We start from the raw sequence: 26,252 nt of genomic DNA on the forward strand, positions 1-26,252 counted from the left end.
CCCACAGAACATATTAAAGGGTAGAGTGAGCATTTTGACCCTACAGCTGTTTCACAGATTTTATTAACATTGGGGCATGAAAATGAAAAATTACTTTTTTTCCAATAAACTGTCAATTTAGCCCCAAATTTTTCATTTTCACAAGAGGATAAAGGGGAAAAAGCTCCATAAAGTTTGTTAAACAATTTCTCCTGAACACAGAAATGCCCCATATGTGGTAATAATCTGCTGTATGGGAACATGGTGGGGCTCAGAATGGAAAGAGAGCTATTTGGCTTTTGAAGGACAGATTTTGCTGGAATATTTTTCAAGTCCCATGTCGCATTTGCAGAGCCCCTAAAGTACCAATACAGTGGAAACCCCCTAAAAGTGACCCCATTTTGGAAACTACACCACTCATAGAATTTATCTAGGGGTTTGGTGAGCATTTTGGCCTCACAGCTGTTTCACAGATTTTATTAACATTGGGATGTAAAAATGAAAAATTACTTTTTTTCCCAATGAATCGTCCATTTAGCGCCATATTTTTAATTTTGCAAGTAGTTAAAGAATTAAAAGCCCCCCACAGTTTGTTACAAAATTTCTCCTGAACACGGCAATACCCCATATGTGGCCATAATCTGCTGTATGGGTACATGGTGGGGCTCAGAATGGAAAGAGAGCTATTTGGATTTTGGAGGGCAGATGTGGCTGGAATAGTTTTCAGGTGCCATGTTGCATTTGCTGAGCCCCTAAAGTATCAATACAATGGAAACCCCCCATTGTGACCCCATTTTAGAAACTACACCTGTCAAGGAATGAATCAAGGGGTATTATCATTTTGTGCCTAAAATGCTTCCAAAAAATGAATGTCCAAAATGAAAATTTAAATTTTGATAGAAATATGCCATTTCGGTCCCCCATACATTGCACCCACTTTGTGTTGTCAGAGACCTGCACTCCTAAAACTATTAAGGGGCCATCCCGAGGGGCAAAAAATATATATATGTGGGTGTAAACTGCTGCTTGGGCACACAGGAGGGCTCAGAAGGGAAGGAGCACTGCGCTTTTTAGCTTTTGGGGTACAGATTTAGAGGGACTTTCTGGGGGCCATGTTCCTTTTGGAGAGACCTGGAGGTAACTGTAAACCCCATTTTGTAGGGGCAAGTTTAGGGTCTCTGCAAAAGTGTCATGGCATCCAAAAACCAAACCGTCTGCGCTCCAAAAACCCAATAACCCTTCTTCCCTTCTGTGTCCGGCTGTGCCCTAATATCAGTTTATACCCACATATGACATTACGTCCGTTATCCCGGGTACACCAGTGTCATACATGTGTCATACATGTGGCATAAACTGCAGTTTGGGCGCACAGCAGGGCGCAGAAGGGAAGGAGCGCGATGAGGCTTTTGGAGTACAGATTCAGATGTTTGGTATCTGGACGCCATGCCATGTTTGTAGAGCCTGTAAGGTACCAGAAAAGTGGATTCCCCAAAGGAGTGACCCCATTTTGAAAACTGCACCCCTCAAAGAATTTCTCAGGGGGTGTAGTGAGTATTAGTATCCCGGACATGACTGCACAGCGGATGGCGAAGAGGGAATGTGTAAGCGGTGCGGAGGACATTGCAGACACCAAATTCCCTACTATGTCCCAGTAGCTCCTATGATTGGGGGAGTCACTCTGGGGCTCATTTTGGGGGTCACTTCTGGTGTCTTTCCCTTGTAAACTGTAAATCTGGGGTGTCTCCTGAAGTACACTGACACAGCTTATACATTCCCTTCCTGACGCCGCCAGTTGTATTCTAATAATTTGGCGATTTTGGTTTTTTTTGTCTTCACATTGGTAGATGCTATATTTTCTTTATTCTTTTGGTGACGCGGCCATATAAGGGCTTGTTGTTTGCGGGATGTGATATATTTTGTAATGACACCATTTTTGGGTGCCTACAACATACTGAATACATTTTATTAACTCTTTCTTGCTGGATTTAAAAAAAAAATAAAATCCTGGCATTGAGTTGTACCCTTTAAATTTTTCGCCATGCAGCGCACAGTAAAAGTAACATGTTCCCTTTATTCTGCGGGTCGGTACGGTTACGGCGATACCTCATTTATACTATTTTTTTATGCGATACTAATTCTGCAGAACAAAAACACATTTGGGGACATAAATCAGTGATTTTTGCATCGCCATCTTATGAGAGGCGTAACATTTTTATTTTTCGGTTGACAGTGTTGGTTGAGGGCTTATTTTTTGCGGGACAACCTGCGCTTTTTATTGGTACTGTTGTGGGGTGCATATGATTTTTTGATCACTTTTTATAGCATATTTTGTAAGGTGATATGGTGAAAAATCACTACTTCTGGCGGGTTTTTTCCGTTTTTTTTTTTCAGATGTACACCGTATACATTAAATATTATTTCAGTTTTATTGTACAGGTTGTTACGGACGCGGCGATACCAAATATGCATTGTTTTTATTAATTTTTAGTACTTTTTTATATAGTTCATTTTGTATAGAGAAAAAGGGATTTTTGGGCTTTATAACTTTATTACTTTTTTCATACACTTTACTTTTTTTTTAACTTTTTTTTTAACTTTTTTTTTTTTAACTTTTTCATGTGTCCCTTTAGGACACTTGAATCAGTTGATGCTTTCATGAAAGCATCAACTGATTTTATATAGTAGCTTGCAGGACACGAGCAGGACATGAGCCTGCTCGTGTCCTGCAAGCAGCAGAGGAAGTGAGACACATCGCTCACTTCCTCCATCGGTCGGCAGGATCAACCAGGTATGTGAGGGCTCCGGTAGTCTGGGGTCACTGGCCAGACCCCAGACTACCTTTTACTGACATCGGCACCCCCCGATCTCGCCGCGGGGGGTGCCGATCAGCTTCAATATGCGGCGGATCCCTTTCGATCGCGCCGTGATGTTTCACGGCACGATCGAAAGGGTTAAAACGTTCAGTCGGAACTGAGTCCGACTGAATGTTGTTGAGGGGGTGGTTAGGTGTCAGTAACACCTAACCCCTGCCCTCCCCCCGCCCCACCCCCTGCCTAGTGAGTCTCTGAAGACCGGCCGTAAATTTACAATCGGCTGGTCTTAGAGACCAGGACTGCTGGCCGTAAATTTACGGCCAGCGGTCCTTAACCGGTTAATGTACTTCTGGGCCTGGTCCTTAACCGGTTAAAGCTATAGATCAGGTCAGGAAACCTTTGTGAGGTGGAAATTGCGAACACTCTCTCATACTGAGAGAAGCGTCATGGATCTTAAGATTAAATACACGGTCACCCAATGGATTAAACAGGAGGAATGACTTATCTTATATTTATTATTAATTATCATTTCTGCACACAGTTCCACACACTGAAGGATTTGATACACGCATCTGCACACAGTTTCACATGCCAAAGGATTAGATACAGGCGTCTACACACAGTTCCACACTCCAGAGGATTAGATACGTGCGTCTGCACACAGTTCCACATTCCAGAGGATTAGATATGCGCGTCTGCACACAGTTCCACATTCCAGAGGATTAGATACGCGCATCTGCACACAGTTGTACATGCCATAGGATTAGATACACGCGTCTGCACACAGTACCACATGCAGTAGGATTAGATACGCGCGTCTACACATAGCTCCACACGCCAAAGGATTAGATATGCACGTCTGCACACAGTACCACACGGGGGAGGATTAGATACACGCGTCTACACACAGTACCACATGCCATAGGATTAGATACGCGCATCTGCACACAGTACCACATGCCGGGGGATTGGATACGCGCGTCTAAACACAGTTCCACACGCCGTAGGATTAGATACGCGCCTCTTCACACAATACCATACAGGGGAGGATTAGATACACGTGTCTTCACATAGTTGTACACGCCATAGGATTAGATACACGGGTCTGCACACAGTCCCACACACCAGAGGATTAAATACGCACTTCTGCACACAGTACCACATGCCATAGGATTAGATACGTGCGCCTGCACACGGTTCCACATGCCGAAGCATTAGATACAGGCGTCTACACACAGTTCCACACTCCAGAGGATTAGATACACAGATCAGCACACAGTATCACACGCCAGAGGATTAGATACACGGGTCTCCACACAGTCCCACACACCAGAGGATTAAATACGCATTTCTGCACACAGTTCCACACACTGAAGGATTTGATACACGCATCTGCACACGGTTCCACATGCCGAATGATTAGATACAGGCGTCTACACACAGTTCCACACTCCAGAGGATTAGATACGTGCGTCTGCACACATTTGTACACGCCATAGGATTAGATACACGCGTCTGCACACAGTTCCACATTCCAGAGGATTAGATATGCGCGTCTGCACACAGTTCCACATTCCAGAGGATTAGATACGCGCATCTGCACACAGTTGTACATGCCATAGGATTAGATACACGCGTCTGCACACAGTACCACATGCAGTAGGATTAGATACGCGCGTCTACACATAGCTCCACACGCCAAAGGATTAGATATGCACGTCTGCACACAGTACCACACGGGGGAGGATTAGATACGCGCGTCTACACACAGTACCACATGCCATAGGATTAGATACGCGCATCTGCACACAGTACCACATGCCGGGGGATTGGATACGCGCGTCTAAACACAGTTCCACACGCCGTAGGATTAGATACGCGCCTCTTCACACAATACCATACAGGGGAGGATTAGATACACGTGTCTTCACATAGTTGTACACGCCATAGGATTAGATACACGGGTCTGCACACAGTCCCACACACCAGAGGATTCAATACGCACTTCTGCACACAGTACCACATGCCATAGGATTAGATACGTGCGCCTGCACACGGTTCCATATGCCGAAGCATTAGATACAGGCGTCTACACACAGTTCCACACTCCAGAGGATTAGATACACAGATCAGCACACAGTATCACACGCCAGAGGATTAGATACACGGGTCTCCACACAGTCCCACACACCAGAGGATTAAATACGCATTTCTGCACACAGTTCCACACACTGAAGGATTTGATACACGCATCTGCACACGGTTCCACATGCCGAAGGATTAGATACAGGCGTCTACACACAGTTCCACACTCCAGAGCATTAGATACGTGCGTCTGCACACATTTGTACACGCCATAGGATTAGATACACGTGTCTGCACAGAGTACCACATGCCGTAGGATTAGATACATGCGTCTACACACAGTTCCACATTCCAGAGGATTAGATACGCGCGTCTGCACACAGTTGTACACGCCATAGGATTAGATACACGCGTCTGCAGACAGTACCATATGCAGTAGGATTAGATACGCGCGTCTACACATAGTTCCACACGCCAAAGGATTAGATACGCGCCTCTTCACACAATACCACACTTTGGAGGATTAGATACGTGTCTCTGCACACAGTACCACAAGCCAGAGAATTAGATACGCGTCTCAGCACACAGTATCACACAGGGGAGGATTAGATACGCGTGTTTACACACAGTACCACATGGGGGAGGATTAGATACGCGCGTCTACACACAGTTCACATGCCATAGGATTAGATATGCGCATCTGCACACAGTACCACATGCCGGGGGATTAGATACGCGCCTCTTCACACAATACCACACAGGGGAGGATTAGATACACGTGTCTTCACACAGTTGTACACGCCATAGGATTAGATACACGCGTCTGCACACAGTACCACATGCCGTAGGATTAGATACGTGCGTCTACACACAGTACCACATGCCTTAGGATTAGATACACGCGTCTACACACAGTACCACATGCCGTAGGATTAGATACGCTCATCTACACACAGTACCACATGCCGTAGGATTAGATACACGTGTCTACAAACAGTTCCACACGCCGTAGGATTAGATACGCGCCTCTTCACACAATTCCACACGCCGTAGGATTAGATACGCGCCTCTTCACACAGTACCACACGGGGGAGGATTAAATACGTGCGTCTGCACACAGTACCACACGCCAGAGGATAAGATAAGTGCGTCTGCACACAGTACCAAATTCCGTAGGATTTGATACGCACTTCTGCACACAGTACCACATGCCGTAGGATTAGATACCCACGTCTACACACAGTTCCACATGCCGTAGGATTAGATACGCGCCTTTTCACACAATACCACACAGGGGAGGATTAGATACGCGCATCTGCACACGGTACCACACGCCAGAGTCATTAGATATGCGCGTCTGCACACAGTTTCACTTACTGGAGGATTAGATACGCGCCTCTTCACACAATACCACACGGGGAGGATTAGATATGTGCATCTGCACACAGTACCACACCAACAAGGATTGGATACTTGCATCTAAACACAGTACTACACGAGGAAAGATTAGATACAGCTTTACTCCAGGTATCCATAACAACTGATCACAGGTTTTTCACTGACATCCAAAATGAGATACACATAATCACATGACGCTTATGGACATACACACAAACAGCATACAAAATACACCAGTGAAAAATTGGACAATTCTTATGGGGCCACTACACAAACATAAAATGTAATATACCCGTGCGAAGCCGGGTCCTCCCTCTAGTAATATATATAATAAGTGGTTTGCTCTTATTACACTACTTACCTTGGGTCTTGAACTGTGCCTTTTTCACTTTTGGGTGTTTGCCTGAGATATGTGTACATCTTTATTCTTCATTCTCTGTGAGGTATATTACTACTTACAGACCGGTTTGGATACGGTCTTTTTCCGTAGTTGTGGGATTTCTTGTTCACGCATGCTCATCTCCCTATATTATAAAAATGAATTTCTGTCTGTCTGTCTGTCTGTCTGTCTGTCTGTCTGTCTGTGCTCTAATGCGAACCAAACGACTGGACCGATCTTCACCAAATTTGGTACAGAGATACTTCAGATATCCGGGAAGGTTTAAGACGAGACTCCAACTCGCTTGGACGTACCGTTGCTGAGATACAGCATTTCAAACACAGTGCCCCCCCCTTAGCCAATACAAACCTGCAAGACTTTCACTCATATTCCAACTGCAATACACACGGTCACTCCACATTTACAATACAACACTGATATCCAAACTGAGATACACGCATCAGAGGATTAGATACACAGATCAGCACACAGTATCACACACCAGAGGATTAGATACATGGGTCTGCACACAGTCCCACAAACCAGAGAATTAAATATGCGCTTCTGCACACAGTTCCACACACTGAAGGATTTGATACGTACATCTGCACACGGTTCCACATACCGAAGGATTAGATACAGGCGTCTACACACAGTTCCACACTCCAGAGGATTAGATACGCGCGTCTGCACACATTTGTACACGCCATAGGATTAGATACACGCATCTGCACAGAGTACCACATGCCTTAGGATTAGATACACGCGTCTACACAGTTCCACACTCCAGAGGATTAGATACGCGCGTCTGCACACAGTTGTACACGCCATAGGATTAGATACATGCGTCTTCACACAGTACCACATGCAGTAGGATTAGATACGTGCGTCTACACACAGTTCCACACACTGTAGGATTAGATACGCACCTCTTCACACAATACCACACTTTGGAGGATTAGATACACATGTCTTCACACAGTTGTACACGCCATAGGATTAGATACACGCGTCTTCACACAGTACCACATGCAGTAGGATTAGATACGCGCGTCTACACACAGTTCCACACGCCGAAGGATTAGATACGTGCCTCTTCACACAATACCACACAGGGGAGGATTAGATATGTGTGTGTGCACACAGTACCACACTTTGGAGGATTAGATACATGCCTCTGCACACAGTACCACAAGCCAGAGAATTAGATACGCATCTCAGCACATAGTACCACATGGGGGAGGATTAGATACGCGCGTCTACACACAGTACCACATGCCATAGGATTATATACGCACGTCTGAACACAGTACCACATGCCGGGGGATTGGATACATGCTTCTACACACAGTTCCACACACTGTAGGATTAGATACGCACCTCTTCACACAATACCACACAGGGGAGGATTAGATACACGTGTCTTCACACAGTTGTACACGCCATAGGATTAGATACACGCGTCTGCACACAGTACCACATGCCGTAGGATTAGATACGCGCGTCTACACACAGTACCACATGGGGAGGATTAGATACGCGCGTCTGCACACAGTACTACATGCCGTAGAATTAGATATGCGTGTCTACACACAGTTCCACACTCCAGAGGATTAGATACGCGCATCTGCACACAGTGGTACACGCCATAGGATTAGATACACACGTCTGCACAGAGTACCACATGCCGTAGGATTAGATACACACGTCTACACACAGTTCCACACTCCAGAGGATTAGATACGCGCGTCTGCACACAGTTGTACATGCCATAGAATTAGATACACGCGTCTGCACACAGTACCACATGCAGTAGGATTAGATACGCGACTCTTCACACAGTACCACACAGGGGAGGATTAGATACGTGTGTGCACACAGTATCACACTTTGGAGGATTAGATACATGCCTCTGCACACAGTACCACAAGCCAGAGAATTAGATACGCGTCTCAGCACACAGTATCACACGGGGGAGGATTAGATACGCGCCTCTTCACACAATACCACACAGGGGAGGATTAGATACGTGCATTTGAACACAGTACCACATGGGAGGATTAGATACAGGCCTCTGCATACAGTACCACATGCCAGAGAATTAGATACGCGTCTCAGCACACAGTTCCACATGGGGGAGGATTAGATATGCGCATCTGCACACAGTACCACACGCCAGAGTCATTAGATACGCGCCTCTTCACACAATATCACATGGGGAGGATTAGATATGTGCATCTGCACAAAGTACCACACCAAGAATTAGACACTTGCATCTAAACACAGTACTACACGGGGAAGGATTAGATACAGCTTTACTCCAGGTATCCATAACAACTGATCACAGGTTTTTCACTGACATCCAAAATGAGATACACATAATCACATGACGCTTATGGACATACACACAAACAACATACAAAATATACCAGTGCAAAATTGGACAATTCTTATGGGGCCAGTACACAAACATAAATTGTAATATACCCGTGCGAAGCCGAGTCCTCTCTCTAGTATACTATATAAGTCTTTGTGTAGCCATCTTTACTAAGGGATTTCCCCGGTCGTGGGATCTCTTATTTGCGCATGCGTACCCACTTTATAGATCGTTGTGCAACCATTTTTGTTTAAGGAATTCCCTCTTTTTCCTTATGCATACGCATTGATGAATTGAGATGATTACATGACATGCTCAGTGTGGAAGGTTAACCCAGAGCACTGATGTGTCATGCAAAAGGTAAAATCAAATTTGAATGTGTATATACAGTATATACGTACTATTGGATATGTGGTAAGATCTAATATCTTTCATCTCATTACCATTTTCTACTGTTTTGGGTCAGTGATGATTAGTCTGCGTGACCACTTTTCCTTGTCTTTTCCCTCTAAAGTTTATTTTTCTCAAATTTAGTTTTTTTGAAGTCCATTTTTCGTCACAAATGAATTTATGTATAGATTAATATTGCACAGCGTGTTTTATATATATTTTATGTGTGTTTTTTGTATATGTCAGTACGGGTCCATGTAATCATGTGGATTACTTACACATGATCTTCATGGTATATAGGAACCAGTGGATCTCTGAAAACACCAGACTACGAATAAGAACTTTCTGTTCGAAACACGTCAGTCTTTTTCATATATTTCCGCCATGCATTATATCCAATCATCCCGTTGGATACTTTTTAAATGTGTATTTAAATAAAGAAGAAATGTTTTTAAGGAAGAACATTGCTGGACTATCCTTCTTTTTGTTCAGCTTTCCTGTAAGGATCCATTCCTATGTCGGAGGAATCACTTTGGAGGTGCGGGCAGCTTCTTCCTCTTCCTAAGGGATCGTGAGTGTTCCTTTTCAAATTGTTGTGTGCTTTTTTTGGGCTGTGTCTTCCCTTCCCTGCTTCCCTGTTGTGTTATATCAGTACAGATGGAGGTGACATTAAATTGGGGGGCAAATGAAGAAGGACATTAAACTGGGGGCAGATGGAGGGGGCATTAAACCCAGGGGGTAGCTGAAGGAGAACATTTTTTTTTTTTTTCACTAATACATTCATTTAGACCTAAAATTAACACATTCACAAAGGGTTAAAGGAGAAAATGCATCTGGCAGTTTATCATGCAATTTCTCCCGTGCACATAAATCCCCCACATGTGGGTGTAAACTGATTTTTGGGCAGACGGCAGTGCATGGAAGAGAAGGAGCGAAACTGGGCTTTTGAACAGCAGATTTTGCTGGAATAGTTTTCAGGCACCATGCCTCATTTGCAGAGCCCCTAGGGTACCAAAACAATGGAAACCCCCCAAAAGTGACCCCATTTTAGAAACTACATCCCTCCCTCACAGAATTAATGAAAGGGTATAGTCAGCATTTTGACCCTACAGTTGTTTCACAGATTTTACTAACATTGGGATGTGTAAATGAAAAATGACTAAGGGTGAATTCACACTGAGTAAACGCTAGCTTATTCTGAACGTAAAACACGTTCAGAATAAGCGGCGTCTAAAGCAGCTCCATTCATTTCTATGGGAGCGGGGATACGAGCGCTCCCCATAGAAATGAATGGGCTGCTTCTTTCACTCCGTGCAGTCCCATTGAAGTGAATGGGGAGTGCCGGCGTGTACGCTCCGGCATGAGCAGAGCTTGCCGTATACGCCGGCACTCCCCATTCACTTCAATGGGACTGCACGGAGTGAAAGAAGCAGCCCATTCATTTCTATGGGGAGCGCTCGTATCCCCGCTCCCATAGAAATGAATGGAGCTGCTTTAGACGCCGCTTATTCTGAACGTGTTTTACGTTCAGAATAAGCTAGCGTTTACTCAGTGTGAATTCACCCTAAAATGTCACTTTATCCCCAAAGTTTTCATTTTCACAAGGGGTTAAAGTAGAAAAAGCCCCCCACAGTTTGTTACACAATTTCTCCTGAACACAGCAATACCCCATATGTGGTCATAATCTGCTGTATGGGGACATGTTGGGGCTCAGAATGGAAAAAGCGCTATTGGCTTTTGGACGGCAGATGTTGCTGGAATAGTTTTCTGGTGCCATGTCGCATTTGCTGAGCCCCTAAAGTATCAATACAATGGACAACCCTCAAAAGTGACCCCATTTTATGAAACTACACCTGTCAAGGAATGTATCAAAGGGTATTATCATTTTGAGACTAAAAATGCTTCCCAAAAATTAATGCTCAAAATTAAAATTTTTAAAAATATGCCATTTCGGTGCACCCACTTTGTGTGTCAGAGACCTGCACTCCTAAAACTATTAAGTGGGCCATCCCGGGAGGAAAAAAATTATATATGTGGGTATAAACTGCTGCTTGGGCACACAGCAGGGCTCAGAAGGGAAGGAGCACTGCGCTTTTTAGCTTTTGGGGTACAAATTTAGAGGGACTTTCTGGGGGCCATGTTGCTTTTGCAGAGCCCTGGAAGTGACAGTAAACTGGAATTCCCCAAGAAGTGACCCCATGTTGTAGGGGCAAGTTTAGGGTCTCTGCAAATGTGACATAGTGTCCAAAAACCTATCCGTCTGTCTGGGCTTCAAAAACCCAGTAACCCTTCTGTTCCTGGCTGTGCCTTAATATTAGTTTATACCCACATATGACATTACGTACGTTATCCGGGATACACCAGTGTCATACATGGGGCACTGCAGTTTGGGCACACAACAGGGCACAGAAGGGAAGGAGAGCTATGCGGATTTTGGATTCAGATGTTTGGTATCTGGACGCCATGTCATATTTGTAGAGCCTGTAAGGTACCAGAAAAATGAATTCCCCAAAGGAGTGACCTCATTTTGAAAACTGCACCCCTCAAAGAATTTATCAGGGGGTGTAGTGAGTATTAGTATCCCAGACGTGACTGCACAGCGGATGGCGAAGAGGGAATATATAAGCTGTGCGGAGGACATTGCAAACACCACATTCCCTACTATGTCCCAGTAGCTCCTATGATTGAGGGAGTCACTTTGGGGGTCACTTCTGGTGTCTTTCCCCTTCTAAGCTGTAAATCTGGGGTGTCCTCTGATATACGCTCGCACAGCGAGGTTTTTTTTATAATTCATTTTCTATAGAAAAAAGGGAATTTTTGAGGCTTTATAACTTTTTTTTCAAACACTTTTTTCCCCCACTTTTTTCATGTGTCCTTTTAAGACACTTGATTCAGCAATTATTTCATTGCTGACTGTATATTATACAGTAGGAGATACGGCATGCATGTGTCTCCCAGTGTATACAGGAAATTAGACTATGCAGACGCATAGTCTAACTTCCTCAGGTCTGGGCAGTATCACCAGATATGTGGGGGCTCCATGCAGCCTGGGGTCACTTTGCCAGACCCCAGGCTTCATGGGGTCGCTGCGGGGGTTGCCTGGGGGGGTCATTTACTTAGCGGAACCCTTTGGATCCTGTCTTCATGTTTGGGTTAAAACATTCGGTCGGAGCTCAGTTCCAACCGGCCGTTATCGAGGCGGGTGCTAGGTGTTAGTAACACCTAGCACCCGATCCGACCTCTGATGGCCAGCTGTAAATTTACAATTGGACGGTTTTCAGAGACCAGGACCGTCGGCTGTAATTTTTTATGGCCAGCAGTCCTTAACTGGTTAATTTATGTGTTTTGTGTGTCAATGTATGATTGAATTAGAGTTTTAGGTGTCAATATATGTTTTAGTGTATTTTAATTGTATTAGTGTTTGTCACAAAATTGCATGAAGGTGGACATGGCTATTGATAACCAATTGAGACACATGTAATCTTCAGGTTGTCTACTTTAAAGAAATATATAGGCTTTATGGGTTTTATTTGCTTTTCATAGTGTGTAATCTGTAATTTTATAGGATGATACTTTTTTAACATTTCTAGCTTCAAAACAGATTTTTGTTCCTTCCAGTTCTGGTGATTTTATGAAAATATGCATGAAGGTCTAGGCCTTTTAGCATCCATAACAAAACCCCTGGCAGCGAAAGATTAAACACATACAGATTCTCATTGCACAGATTAATATTGATGACATTTCTTTTATGGGACACAGAATTAATCATATAAAATACAATTGACAATGAGGTAACTTCAACAATGATTAGAATTAAAAAAATAAATATAGACAATAAAATTTGCATAGAAATATCAGCAATCTGCTAAAATTATGTTTATCCATCCAGTATCAGGCAAAATACAGATTAAATTAAAGGGGTAGAACAGGATATAATACAATTTTATAACATTCTGCTCAGTTTCATTTATTGTGTCAGTGCAGACCCTTTGATGCATAGTGGAATGATAAAGCCAATGGATAAATCCTGGTGGACTAACAGCACAGCACTAAACATTGTGTCAGTCATCTGACCCCTCGCATTTGTCGCATTCATAGGAAAACTAAATATGACTGATAGTGGAAACAGATCTTTATTATACCTACTTCATTCTGTGGGCATTTACATGGCTGTCTTTCTCTAGGTGATTTGTAATATGGCTGTCTCTGGGTAATGCTGTGGTGTTAACTGAAAAATATACAACAATTAACAAAACAACCAAACAGAGGTGAGATGATAAAGAGATGAAGCTGTGGTATTTTGATCATCAATATCTATTATTGTTAATTTATTTCCTGGACAATTATATGAACGCTGGGAGTCACATGACCTGTGCTAGGGACACATGACTGATGCCATATTTAGTCTGTTTCAGTTTTCCTTTGTTTGCATAAGCCTAAGAATGGACCATAACATTTTTATTTCTTTAGAGACAGACTAATGCACTGATAAAATAAAGATGAGTGAGCAAAACGTTAAATACAGGTATATTAGAAAATGTATCATCTTCTACACAAATAAAGTCAAGAAAACCAGGATACCTCTTTAATACTTTTGGATTTTATCCAGTAAATATAAGAGCAAAATACTTAATATTTGTCACTCAGAAACCATCAAGGAGCAGCTAACTGATGCTGTTCTTATTATAGCTTTATTTTTATTTTAACAGTGGCTTCTGTGAAAAACCAAAACATTAAAACTTAATGTTAGGACAAAAATTTGGCACTCCAACACGCACAAATAGATTAGAGTTTATTATGTTACACAATCCAAATAAGTATTTTAAGGTTTTGTTGCCTCCACAATTTTCATCGGACTGATTGTTGTGGAATAAGGGGTGAAGTCCTGAGTAATGGCCAGGGGAATGGTTCAAGGCATGGTGCATGGGCCATCTTACATAATATACATGATAAATTTGCATTATAACCTGTTGGAGTGCCAAGTTTTGTCTTTCGCATTAAGTTTTAATGTCTTGGTTTTAAGTTCTATAATTTTTTAATATACTTTTTATATCAATTCCTCGCAGTTTTCTAGATCTCTGCTTAACTCCAGTCGATAAACATCAGCCTATGGTCATGTGGAAAACCAGGAGGAATTGGTATAGAAAGTATATTGGAAAATTGTATAACTTTTTATTATAAAAACAATAAAATTTTCTTTCTTAACATTGGTCTGAAATTGGACAACCACTTTAAAAACATCACAAACTTTCTCTTCACATTTATGTCATGTGCACACTTACTGACTTTTCCCTTTTTTGTGTCATTTGAAAAGTGGGTGAGACATGGAAGGGACTCAGAAGAGGAAGGATGGCATTTCATGGCCTAACACATGGCCTATCATTTATTATAGAAACTGGTGTAAAGAAACTCCAGCTCAAATCTAAACCACAATGATCCAGAGGTGTAGCTGACATATGAGGAATGCCTCTTAATAAATTACGCATATCTCACTCCAGGACCCAGGGAATCTGACGTATGGAATACCAGACTTGATAATTTCCCCTTAGGCTTCTGAAGGTTTGGGACACATCGCTAACATTCTGTAATCTATAGCAGCAATGTGAATAATATCTGAAAAAATATTGCCCACATGTTATGACTAAAACCTGCAGTATAACTTCTACTTATCAATTATCACTGCGGCTTTCAATCTTTGTAATGCCCAGCTTGAAATTTCAGGAAATCTACAGAAAATCCTGCAGAAAAGTTGAAATAAAAATGATCCAATTTTGGATGGTTTTTGCCATGCTGAGGAACATGCTGCTGAATTTCCATGATGGAGATGAATGAACAGTAGAAGAGGAAGCCTTTGGCTTCCTACTCCACTGTTAACAAACTGTTATGTAAGGTGAAAACTATACGTCTTAGCTCAGATGGACACGGTGACGTCATTGTAGTGTGATCTCCACGCCAGGATGCAGATGTTCGTCTGTAGTCCCGGCAGGTTGTAGGCTGCAGGCCTGATGTAGCTTGCAGTCTCCAAGTAAAGAAGATGCAGCAGCTCCTCAGTGCATCAGGGGATCGGAGGTAGGGGAGTATAACTTTTTATTATTGTTTTTTTTTCTTTGTTTTACAGTTTGGAATATTTTCATAGAATAGGGCATTATGATTTTTTGGAACTAATACAATATAAAGCATTGAGGGCAATATTCATGTGAGCGAGCATGCCTAAAATAACAGGGGGGGGGGGTATGGGGGGGTTATATATGGTCATTGGGGCAAGGGTTTTTCAGTAAATAATAAAGTTTACCAGTATATTCCCTGTACTAGTTAAACTTTATTAATAATGTACATCCCGATCCCCCCCGAGCCCGGTTTACTACATTTGCATAGGGCAACTAGGGAGGCAAGAATTCTTGTTCCTCTGCACTACATAAATATAATAAACAGGGCAACAGGGTGTATATTAGTGGTAAAGCTTAAGCAGTGCAGGTTATTCATTTTCTTATTCCCTGGATAACCCCTTTAATACAAAAGAGTATTTAAGAGGCACTATTATTTCAAGGGAGCACTAGGGTGCAATATTTATGTAAGGGGGGCACCAGGGGAAAAATTGATAATAGGGGAATTGAGTAATATAAATTTTTGCGGCATTCCGGCATTATTGATTTAAGGGGTTACATAGGGCAATATTAATTAAGGTACATTTTTAATTAAGGGGCACTACTAATTTAAGAGGCACATAGGAGCATTAATAAATTAAAAAGGCACACTGGGTGTTACTTATTTCCAGAGGATTTTTATATTATACTGTATATTTTATATTTGGGGGCAGCAGCAGGATGGGAACTTTATGTAGGTGAGGAAAACGTGAATAGACTGCTGACTGTAGAGTAAAGCTAATCGCGGGCAGATCTTCCCTTAAAATCTTGTCCAAGGCTAATAAACATACAGTATAACTAGCAGCAACAAATCTTAATAAAAAAAATTCTTAGTTTCCTGACGCTCCTCGTCAGCTTTTGTTGTATTCTGACTGTTCTAGCATGTGACCACTGTAGTCGATCATTGGCAACAGTGGTGAAGCCAGTAAGTATACCAAATGGCAGGTGAGGCCAGTAATTTGCTGTAGCTGCCATGTTCTGTATGTCATGGCATCACTCTTGGAATGTAAACGAAGACCGCTGGTTTGGCAAAGTGCTGTTTTTAGTTTTGTTTTGAGTTTTTATTTCATAACATTTGTTTCTGCCATTTCTTTCTTTTAATTTCTGGACATCCCCTTTAATAATAGTAAAGCTAGGCTCATATTGCATACGTCATAGGATTAGAATAACAGACTGAATCTTTGGCAGAATGATGAATGCAGATGGAGCAAGACTTGATCTTCCATTTGAAAAAATAAACACACAAGAAAGAAGAAATCTCTTATCTTGTTTTTAACCGTAACCTGCATCTGCCATTCTGTCAAAGTTTCAGTCTGTTTTTCTGATCCTATCACTGATCAGAACAACAAACTTAAAGGTGTCAGTGTGAATCTAGCTTAAGTCAAGTAATATATTTTTTTTTATACATTGTGGATTTTAAAAAATGCAGCATATAATACATTTCAGAGAGTGCACAAAAGAGTAATCAGGATATATATACATAAATAATACATATTACATTTTATGATATTACAGCTGGAATGAAGTGTTGGTGATGTTTGAACTTCAGATGTAATGAGAGCTGATAATGGCACCTGAGATGCCAGAGTTGGGCTGTCAGAATTTATAAGAGAATTTATCTTCTCCGCCTCTTTATTACACGCATCAATCTAAACAAAACAAAAACACAGTTTGAGAACTTGATTTCATTATCTATATTATACAGGTTAAAGTAACAGGAAATACATTACATGTACAGCATGTAGCACTATTTTTTATTTACAAATCAGAGACACAACTGCAAGACCCAATTGAAATAGTTGCATAGTTAGATATAAGAAGCAGGTTCAAAAGGGGAGCAGGAGCGATTGCTCAGGCAACAGTCAGTGATGCCTGGTGAAGAACCTGTTTTTTATTTACATAGCGCAATTTCAGTGTGGGGGGAATTTATATTACTTGCCTGGGTGCCACTGGGGAATATTATTATTACTTGTGTGGGGCCACTGGAGGTACATTATTGATTACCTGGAGGCCACAGGGAGACATTATTTCTTCAATTCTCTCTAGGCTGCGATGATAAAGTCCAAAGAGACAGAAACGGTGCCGTCCGTAGCTGAGAAATTGATTTGGTTATAACCTCGCATCATGCAGTAAAGACTTCTGGGAAGTCGGGTATGTTGTTCAGGGTGCTTGCTATAGAGGGCAGCATAACAGAGGCACTGTCTCCCTGTTTACATCTTGGGAGACAGATTTGCATATTCTTCCCATGTTCCCTTGCAGTAGAGCAACTATGGCTGTATAAGTCTCCACACACCTGAGAAGGTGGTCTCTCCCTAAGGATAGACGTTATCCCCACAATCTACAACAATTATATAAATTTAATAAAGACAAGAGTTGGTCCCTTGGCTAATTGCTTGGAGCAGATGGGTTTGGATCACCTGGCAAGGAATTAGACAATATTCATACTATTCTGCCTCTTACTGCTACGTATCTAGAATAGACCTTGTCATTGGGTCTGAATCTGTGTTGTTATTTAGTACTCATAATTAAGAGAAGTGGTGATTCCACCCATTCTCTTCCATTTTGTTATGTGCTCCCACACAGTATACTCCTCCTACAGTCACCCTAAGATTATATGCCCACACATTGTAAGGTTACCCACCAATTGCCCCACAGTAGGAAAAAACAGAGGGGGGGGGGCATTAAAATGGGGCAGCTGGAGGGGGCCATTATACCATTGGGGTACTTGGATGAGGACATTAAGCTGGAGGCTGCTGGATGGGAACATTAAACTGGGGGCAACTAGAGGGGGACATTAAATCATGGAGGTAGTTGAAGGGGAAAATTAAACTGGGGCAACTAGAGGCAGACGCCCCCTTCCAAATACCCCATGGTTTAATGTCCCCCTCCAGTTGCCCCCAGTTTAATGTCCCCTTACAAATTGCCCCCAGTTTAATGTCCCCCTCAAGCTGCCCCCATTTAATGTCACTCTCCCAGTTTAATGTTCCTCCTCATCTCCCCCCAGTTTAATGTCCTCCCTTTATCTGCCCCCAGTTTAATGACTCCTCTAATAAAGCACTGCATAATCATTGCTCCTCATTCTCCTTCCGCTCTGTGCAGTCCTTTGTCCCGGACTGTTTAGGGAGCTGCAGGCATGATGTGAGTGACATTACCACATCGCGTCTACAGCTCAGGGCTGGAGCACACAGGGATGAACGATCAATGGTGGAAAAACACTTTTAGCAGAACCTACAGAGAGAATAATTTTACCTGTATTGGTTTTGTTTGATTGTCAACTGGCATAACAAGGACAATTATCTCTGATTCCACACTGAGGTATCCAAATACATCACACTGGGGTACAGATACATGAAGTCTTATTTTCTGTAGTATGTCCAAGATACTTAGAGGCCACTTCTTTGTTGCCTGTTAAAATGTACAGTTTGTCATTATACATATAACATAACAAATCAAGCAGAAATCAACATGAACATTTATGGAGAAAACTAGAAGCCGGTCATTGTTTAGCTTGATAGCTGTCTTATGTCTGTGGGCAGCATTAGCATTAGGCAGCTCCGAAACAACCGGAGCAGTTTGCTCATGAGGAGTGGGCCAAAATACCTGTTGAGAGGTGCAAAAGTCTCATTGACAGTAACAGGAATCATTGAATTGTAGTGATTTACTCAAAATGTTGTGCAACAAAATATTAAGTTAAAGGAACCATCATTTCTGTCCAGGCCTGTTTCATGTGTTTTATTTTTAAAAAACATTCTGCTGAAGTGAAAAGCAATGTCTGACTTTTATTTGATCATTTACATAGAATTTTTATTTCTTATTACTATTGTCAGATTCAAGTTATTTCTGTGACCATTGTGGGTTTTTCTTTTATTACACAAGGTGTACCAACAATTTTGTCCACGTGTGTAACTGGAGGAACCATAAATACTCTGCAGAAGCAGCTATTCTTGTGGATAAAAGGACAAAGATGTCTCTATTTTCTGGCAGTGTACTGCACCTGTGCTTACATCTCTATGGATGGCACTGCTAATATTTAATTTTTATGCTAGCCACTTTTTTTTTACTTTAAATATGTATATCACTGCTCCTATTTATTTCGTACATTACCTCATACATGTGAGTCCTTTGTACTCAGGTTAAATATGTCTGTAACTGTATTAAATCTTTTTATTTACTAATAGTCCTATAAGGTGTAGTCTGGACAATGTAATATCTTTTTCTTTATTCTTATATAGCAAGTAAACTTTTTACATTCTTTTGTTGTTAACAGACATTGGGGTCCATTACATATCACATATTAGTAGATTAGCATGTATGGCATACATGGATCAAAAGCTCCTATAGACCTCAATGCATAATGGCATGCAGTCATGAGTCATGTTACTCTGAGTGTCATCTGAGTGCTTTCCGCTACAAACTCAGCCCCCCGTCGGATGCACATTCAGTCATGTGCATGTGGTCTAAAGAAACAGTGTCTCTGAAACTATGTTATACTAAGACAAGACAGCTTTCTGGATTTTTTTTTTTTATCTTAAGCAGCAGATATACACCCCTTCCAGTACTTTACCATATATCTTCTTACAATGTACTGCATATCTGGAGAGGTTATTTGTTGATTGCTCCTGTCTGATCTTTAAATTTGTATTTTTTCTGGGCCAGAACCAGTATTTAATAGGGTAAATTCTCAAAACTTCTCCATCTTGGAGGGCATAATCAATAAAAAATTTTTTTTAGGAAAAACATTACTACTGACTTTCTTTTAGCTGGATTAGGAGCCATAATAATCTCCTCAGTAGTAATCACTGGAGCCTAAATTGAAATGACAACAGAACCTTCTCTAAAAACTGGCAAATCCCTGTATAATAAATTAAATATTAAGGACTTAAAAGGTACTTGAATTTTCATGAAAAGTTTAAATATGTACAGGTACTTTCTAGGAACTCAGTGCTATGACAGGACATGAAAACCGGAAGTCAGTTTTCAAACCCATTCATTTGAGCGTCTTCTGTCAGTTTTTTTTTAACCAAACACAAAGTCTGACATGCAGGACTTTGTGTCCAGTTAAAAAAAAAAATTATTTCGCCGCGGAGACCAGAAGACTCTCAAGGGCGGACACTGACTGCCGGGTTTCCATCTTCTGTCCAGTTTCTTGGACAGTAGACGGAAACCCACAAAGCAGAGACCGGGCGCAGGTATGAACCCGCCCTAAGCCTTTATACATGGTGTACTGCCAGTTTTTATGCTGATAACAACATTATGGCTGCAACGCATTTTGCATTTGCCTTTGAGGCTCTGGGTGTATACCATAAGGAGCAGTCTGTTCTCCTTCCATTATAACTAGTTTTGTTTGTCTAAATGTAATTGTGCAAAGGGTAACTGTACAAGAACAAACAAATAGCTGAGAAAAGCTGAAGTGACTATCTTATAGGTGATTAAAGAATCCTGAACAGTAAACATAGGGCAGATATTTGGTGGTATCCTCTCCATTCTAGCATCTACCATGCAGACATGACACAGGAAAAGAACAATCTATTAGCACAGTCAGGAAAGCTGCTTGCTGTCTGTGAATAATATCCCAGTTGTAATCACACAAGCAACCAGAAGTAGACAAAAATACATAAAAGACCTTTATTACAATGTAAGTTGTGAGTGTCCTGAAGACTTAGGGCGGAAATGCGGCGGGATCCACGGCAGGGCAGAGAGAGAGGGCGAGATCAGGTCAGCCTCTATAGCGACCCATTGTTTGTCGCAACGTCGGAACTGCTAGTCAAAGAGACAAAGCAGAACTGAGGAGCGGTAGTACAGTCTAATATCTGGCAAACTTGTTCCCCCTCTGCCCTTACGGCGGGTGAGAACACAGAAACTTAGTCTACTCCTCGACACACAAATTTCCCAAATAAGGGCTGGACGCGATCAAGGAAGTCACGGGACAACTGAATGGGGAGTGTTTGAAACAGGTATAGGAACCTCAGGAGAATGTCCATTTTAAGGGCATGGATGCGGCCGAACCAAGATAATGACTTAGCACCATAAAAGCGCAAATCAGAAATAACCCTCTCAAGGAGTGGAAGGTAGTTCAGTCGGAACAAGTGGGACGGGTCGGGCGGGATATGAATTCCGAGATACTTAAAGGAGGTAGATTGCCAACGAAACGGGAACTCGCGTGTGAGAACGGCAATCTCCGCCGGGCGGAGCGAAACGTGGAGAGCTTCCGTTTTATAAAGATTGACTTTAAAATTGATAAGATAGCCAAAGCGAGCACACTCGCGGAGCGACACCCGTGGCTGTGAGATGTACAATAAGAGGTCGTCTGGCGGGAGCCCAGCTGCATGCCGTGGATCTCCGAACAGCACTGGATCGCCACGGCAAGATGCTCCATGACTAGGGCATAAAGCAATGGCGACAGGGGGCAGCCCTGACGGGTGCCGTTCCCAACCGAAAAAAAAATCTGAATGCTCTAGCTCTAACCCGTGCAGTAGTGTCACCGTAGAGGGCGAACACCTTGCTCAAAAAAACAAAACCCACCCCAATATGGCAAAGCATTTCACGCAGGAAGCTCTAATGAGCCTGCTCAAACGCCTTTTCGGTGTCAACTGATAGCAAACACAAAGGCAGCTTGGAAGAACGAGCCACCGAGACAGCCAATATAGTTTTGCATATATTGTCCCAAGCTTCGCGTCTGTAAATAAAACCAACTTTATTGTCTATTTACGGTCTATTCGTAAGCAATTTGGCGAAGATCTTAACATTTATATTGATCAGGGAGATCGGGCGGTAGCTGGCTGGGAGGGCGGGGTCCTTGACAGTTTTAGGGAGTACTGTGATCAGGGGCCGCGAGGGATTGCGAAGCAAATGACGCAGAGTCGCCGACACTGTTAAATACGTGTGACATTACAGGGGCTAGAGAATCGCGAAAGCATTTATAAAAACGTGCGGTAAAGCCATCTGAGCCCGGGGATTCACCCAGGGGAGAGGCCTGAATGGCAAAGGAGACCTCCTCCAATGAAAAAGGCTCCTCAAGTGCCGCCTTACTGGTGCTCTAGAGAGTAGGGAGGGGGGTTTCGGAGAAATATTTCCGGATCTTGTCGCAGAGGGCCGACGGAGCAAGATCCACAAAATGACCGCGGATGTTGTACAAGTCCTCGTAAAATGAGCAGATATATTAGTGCTTTTAGATTCTGCACTAAACATAAAGGAAGATGACAGAGTGCCCATAGCAATAGGTATTAGTGCTTTTAATTTCTGCTCTAAACACAGAGGAAAAGCTGGAGAGGACCCCGCTTACCTTATTGGGCAGTGAATGAGCTGTAACACAGCTGAACAAAATCAGAACACCCTGCAAAGCAGGTAAGACAAAACCTAAATCTTTCTCTCAGAAAGAAAGAAAAGGGAAAGAAGAAGAAGGATTTAAAAACACCTTCTTCCAACCCCTACAGGAGGCCACAGGGCCTCCACCACCTGTCCAGTCACAAAGGACAGAAAAAAAAAAACATGCGAGGGGCGGGGGGTTCCTGTACCCTCTTATAGGGTTGTAGCCATGCATATGCTAATTTTGGCTAATTAAAAATTCCGCCAGTCCTACCGGCACACAAGGGCAGAAATACCCCGTATTGTGCTGCAAGTGGGACAACAGGGAATGCTCCTTATCGTTCATGTCCCCAGCAAGTGAGAGAAAATTGTGAAATTTGCTGCACCTCATAATGGGAATATTAGCAGCAGAAAAACTGATAGCCAGGGTCTGCCCAGCAAAACTCTGCAAATATTTAAACTTTCCATGAAAACTCATGCCAAGGGAACAAGCAGATATAAATCATCAAGAGAGTGATTTCAACTGAATCAGCCCATATACTGTACATCCAGCCACAAGCGATGGAGAAAGCATTTGTTCAGCAATACTTTTTTGTAGTGTCTCTCACATGCTTCACTGACAAGAAGTCAGTGAACTTTACAGAGGACAGAGCTAGCAGAGTACATCCTGTTGTTGCTTTTTCTTCTGATCTATATGATTTAAAAGGGATATTCTATTTAAATCAAGTATGCAAGGATAGGGGTAACTTGCTGATCTTGAGAATTAGAGTGTTTTATACCCGAATTTTGACTAAAATGGCTGATCAGACAGTACTAGGCTTTTTCTGGCAGTCCCTATTCAAATTAAAGGAGTAGTGCGCGCTGTCCACTGTTTAACTAGCCATTCCACTAAAAGCTAAGGTGCAAAACACCCCAATTCTTGAGATCTATGGTAGTGTCAGCAAGTTTTATTGGCAGATATAAAATTGGACATGCGAAAATATGAAAGACTTTCAAATTATTAGAAGATATCTATTTATTTCTAATATAAATAAAATAACTTATTGGATATGTTACAATACCTCAGCAAAACTGTCTAACTTGTCTTTGTCATACGATATTCTCAGAACTCCAGCACATAAAGGACAGCAAGCACCTGCATGGAAAAAAAAACATCAAATTATAGATAATCTACAGGAAGATAATGAAGCAGACCTATTAAATCGATCATGCCTACTGCGGGTAGCATGTCAGAGCAGGAAAAGCTTATATTTCTGTATGTGCAGGGGCCCCGATCGGCACCCCCCGCATGGTTTCGGGGGTGGGTGCCAGTGTCCCTAATTGACAGCCTGAGGTCTGATCAGTGACCCGGGGTTTGCCATCCATGTGTCCCTCCATGTACCTGGTTGATCCTGCCAGGTATGGAGACTGCCAGCCCATGTGTCTGCATAGGCTGACAGCCTCCTATACACTGCAATACATGTTGTAAGCCAATGGCTGTTCAGGTAATGGACTACTAAGGTGGGTGAGATGAGAAAACTCTAGCAAGAACATTTCTCAGCAGATAACTATTGTCTGCTTAGGGTTATTTCAGAGTTCTGGTTACTGGGCTGGATTTTTAGGAATGGCAGGTAAGTTGGTTGTGGGACCTGTCATTCCACCCCCCTCCAGTCCACACTTTGGGGATGTTCTGGCAGCGACTCAGCTGCAGAGAGTCTGCTCATCTGCTACTGGCCAATCATTGTGGGAAAAGCTATAGTATCAGATTAGTGAGTACTATTCAAAACGCCCGTTTCAAATAGCACGCACCCATAGGAATGAATGGAAGTGGCTGGCACGCAGACTTTGCTGGCGTCCGGCTACTTAACCCCCTGCGTACCGTCTGCGTCCATTCATTCCTATGGGAGCGTACTACTCTTCTGTTTCCTCCCTGCTGTGCCGTATACTCGGCTCTGCTACATCTCAGATGTAGCAGATCTGAGTATACGGTAAAACAGGGATGAAGCAGAAGAGTGGCAGGCTGCGGTAAATCATTCTGTGCTGCGCTGCTGTGAGGACGATGAGGCACTCGCCATATAATAAGCCATGGCTGAAGTTCGCGAGTAGATAGACACTACTGTACATTGACTTGTCTATCTACTCTTCTGCTTCATCCCTGCTTTACCATATACTCAGCTGTGCTACATACATACAGTAAAGCAGAGACGAAGCAGAAGAGTAGATAGAAAAGTCAATGTACAGTTATGGAGATGTAGCAGAGTCCAGTATGTGGCACAGCAGGGAGGAAACAGAAGAGTAGATACCAGGGGGATATAAGTAAACAATTTTTGGACTCCTTTCTGTGTAGTGAATAGGAACGTTTTGAAAATCCAATCTTCGATTATTAAAAAAAATCCCATGGACTTGCATTAGGATCGGAATTGGGATCGGGTTCGAATGGAAAATGATCGGAAATCAGATTTTAAAAACGATCCCGAAATTTCAAGATCGGCTCAACCCTACCTACCAGCGATTTCTTCAGCAGAAGTGCCGAAGAGAATAGAGCGGAACACAGGGAGGGTGAGAAATGCAATGTTCACACTAGCGCCGCTGTCTGCCCAGGAGTTTCTGTCTTAATGCCCGGAGAAACTGGATAGGGGACAGCATGCGGGTGGTCAGTTTTAAAACCCATTCATTAGAATGGGTTTTCAAAGCAACCGGTGTCCGTATGCAGCCTCTCCGCCTGGAAACGTTTTTTTTTTTTGCACGGACACAAAATCGGACATGCAGGACTTTGTATCCGTGCAAAAAAACTGTTTCCAGGTGGAGAGGCTGCATATGGACACTGGTGGTTTACTTTAAAAACCAATTCAGTGGACAGCGGTGCTAGTGCAAACGCCCCCTAACATTATTTTTATGTTTGTCACCAGTCTTGTCCCTTTGCTTATTATACTCTGGAATTGTTTGGTACGATCTAAACAGCTGGGCGAGGACTCAGGCTGCCCATGCCAGGGAAATAAGCCTTGCGTACCGCTCTAGGCACACATGCCGGGGGATTGACAACTCCTGGTCTATAAGTTCAAACAAACAATCACAAATACTATTTAAGCTGTTTTAAAACTATTTCAACAAACTTTACTAAATTACATGGTGCTATACTGAGGGGCAATACTTCTGGTCATTAATTGAATTCTGTATTTTAGCAATTTTCCTCTCTGCTGGCTCTGTCTGAATTTTACTTCACCCTGAGCTGGTGAGTGAAGTCAAACTGGGATGATATATATCCCTGAAATCACAAAGAAAATGATAGAGAAACTGGTCCATAACTTCCTCTCTCTCTGACACTTGTAAGCTGTGGTTATGGGGATAATGTCACTCCTTGAGGAAAGACCACCTTCTCAGGTGTGTGGAGTCTTACAAAAGCC

The 26,252-nt window shown here is 42.5% G+C and overlaps 1 protein-coding gene across 2 annotated transcripts in view; it reads right to left on the minus strand.

Annotated features, from left to right (window-relative positions):
* Positions 1-16,998: 16,998 nt before the first annotated feature.
* Positions 16,999-26,252, minus strand: part of RECK (reversion inducing cysteine rich protein with kazal motifs) — a 130,888-nt gene continuing 121,634 nt past the window's right edge. For both annotated transcript variants that reach the window (XM_075271091.1, XM_075271090.1), the window contains 3 exons: positions 23,931-24,004; positions 18,814-18,969; positions 16,999-17,213 (listed from right to left, as the gene is read on the minus strand). In XM_075271091.1, coding sequence (XP_075127192.1) covers positions 17,007-17,213; positions 18,814-18,969; positions 23,931-24,004 — 437 coding nt within the window. In that variant the 3' untranslated portion in view covers positions 16,999-17,006. The remainder of the gene's footprint in view (positions 17,214-18,813; positions 18,970-23,930; positions 24,005-26,252) is intronic.

This window comes from Leptodactylus fuscus, chromosome 4 (assembly GCF_031893055.1).
Source record: "Leptodactylus fuscus isolate aLepFus1 chromosome 4, aLepFus1.hap2, whole genome shotgun sequence".
NCBI classification, from domain to species: Eukaryota; Metazoa; Chordata; class Amphibia; order Anura; family Leptodactylidae; genus Leptodactylus; species Leptodactylus fuscus.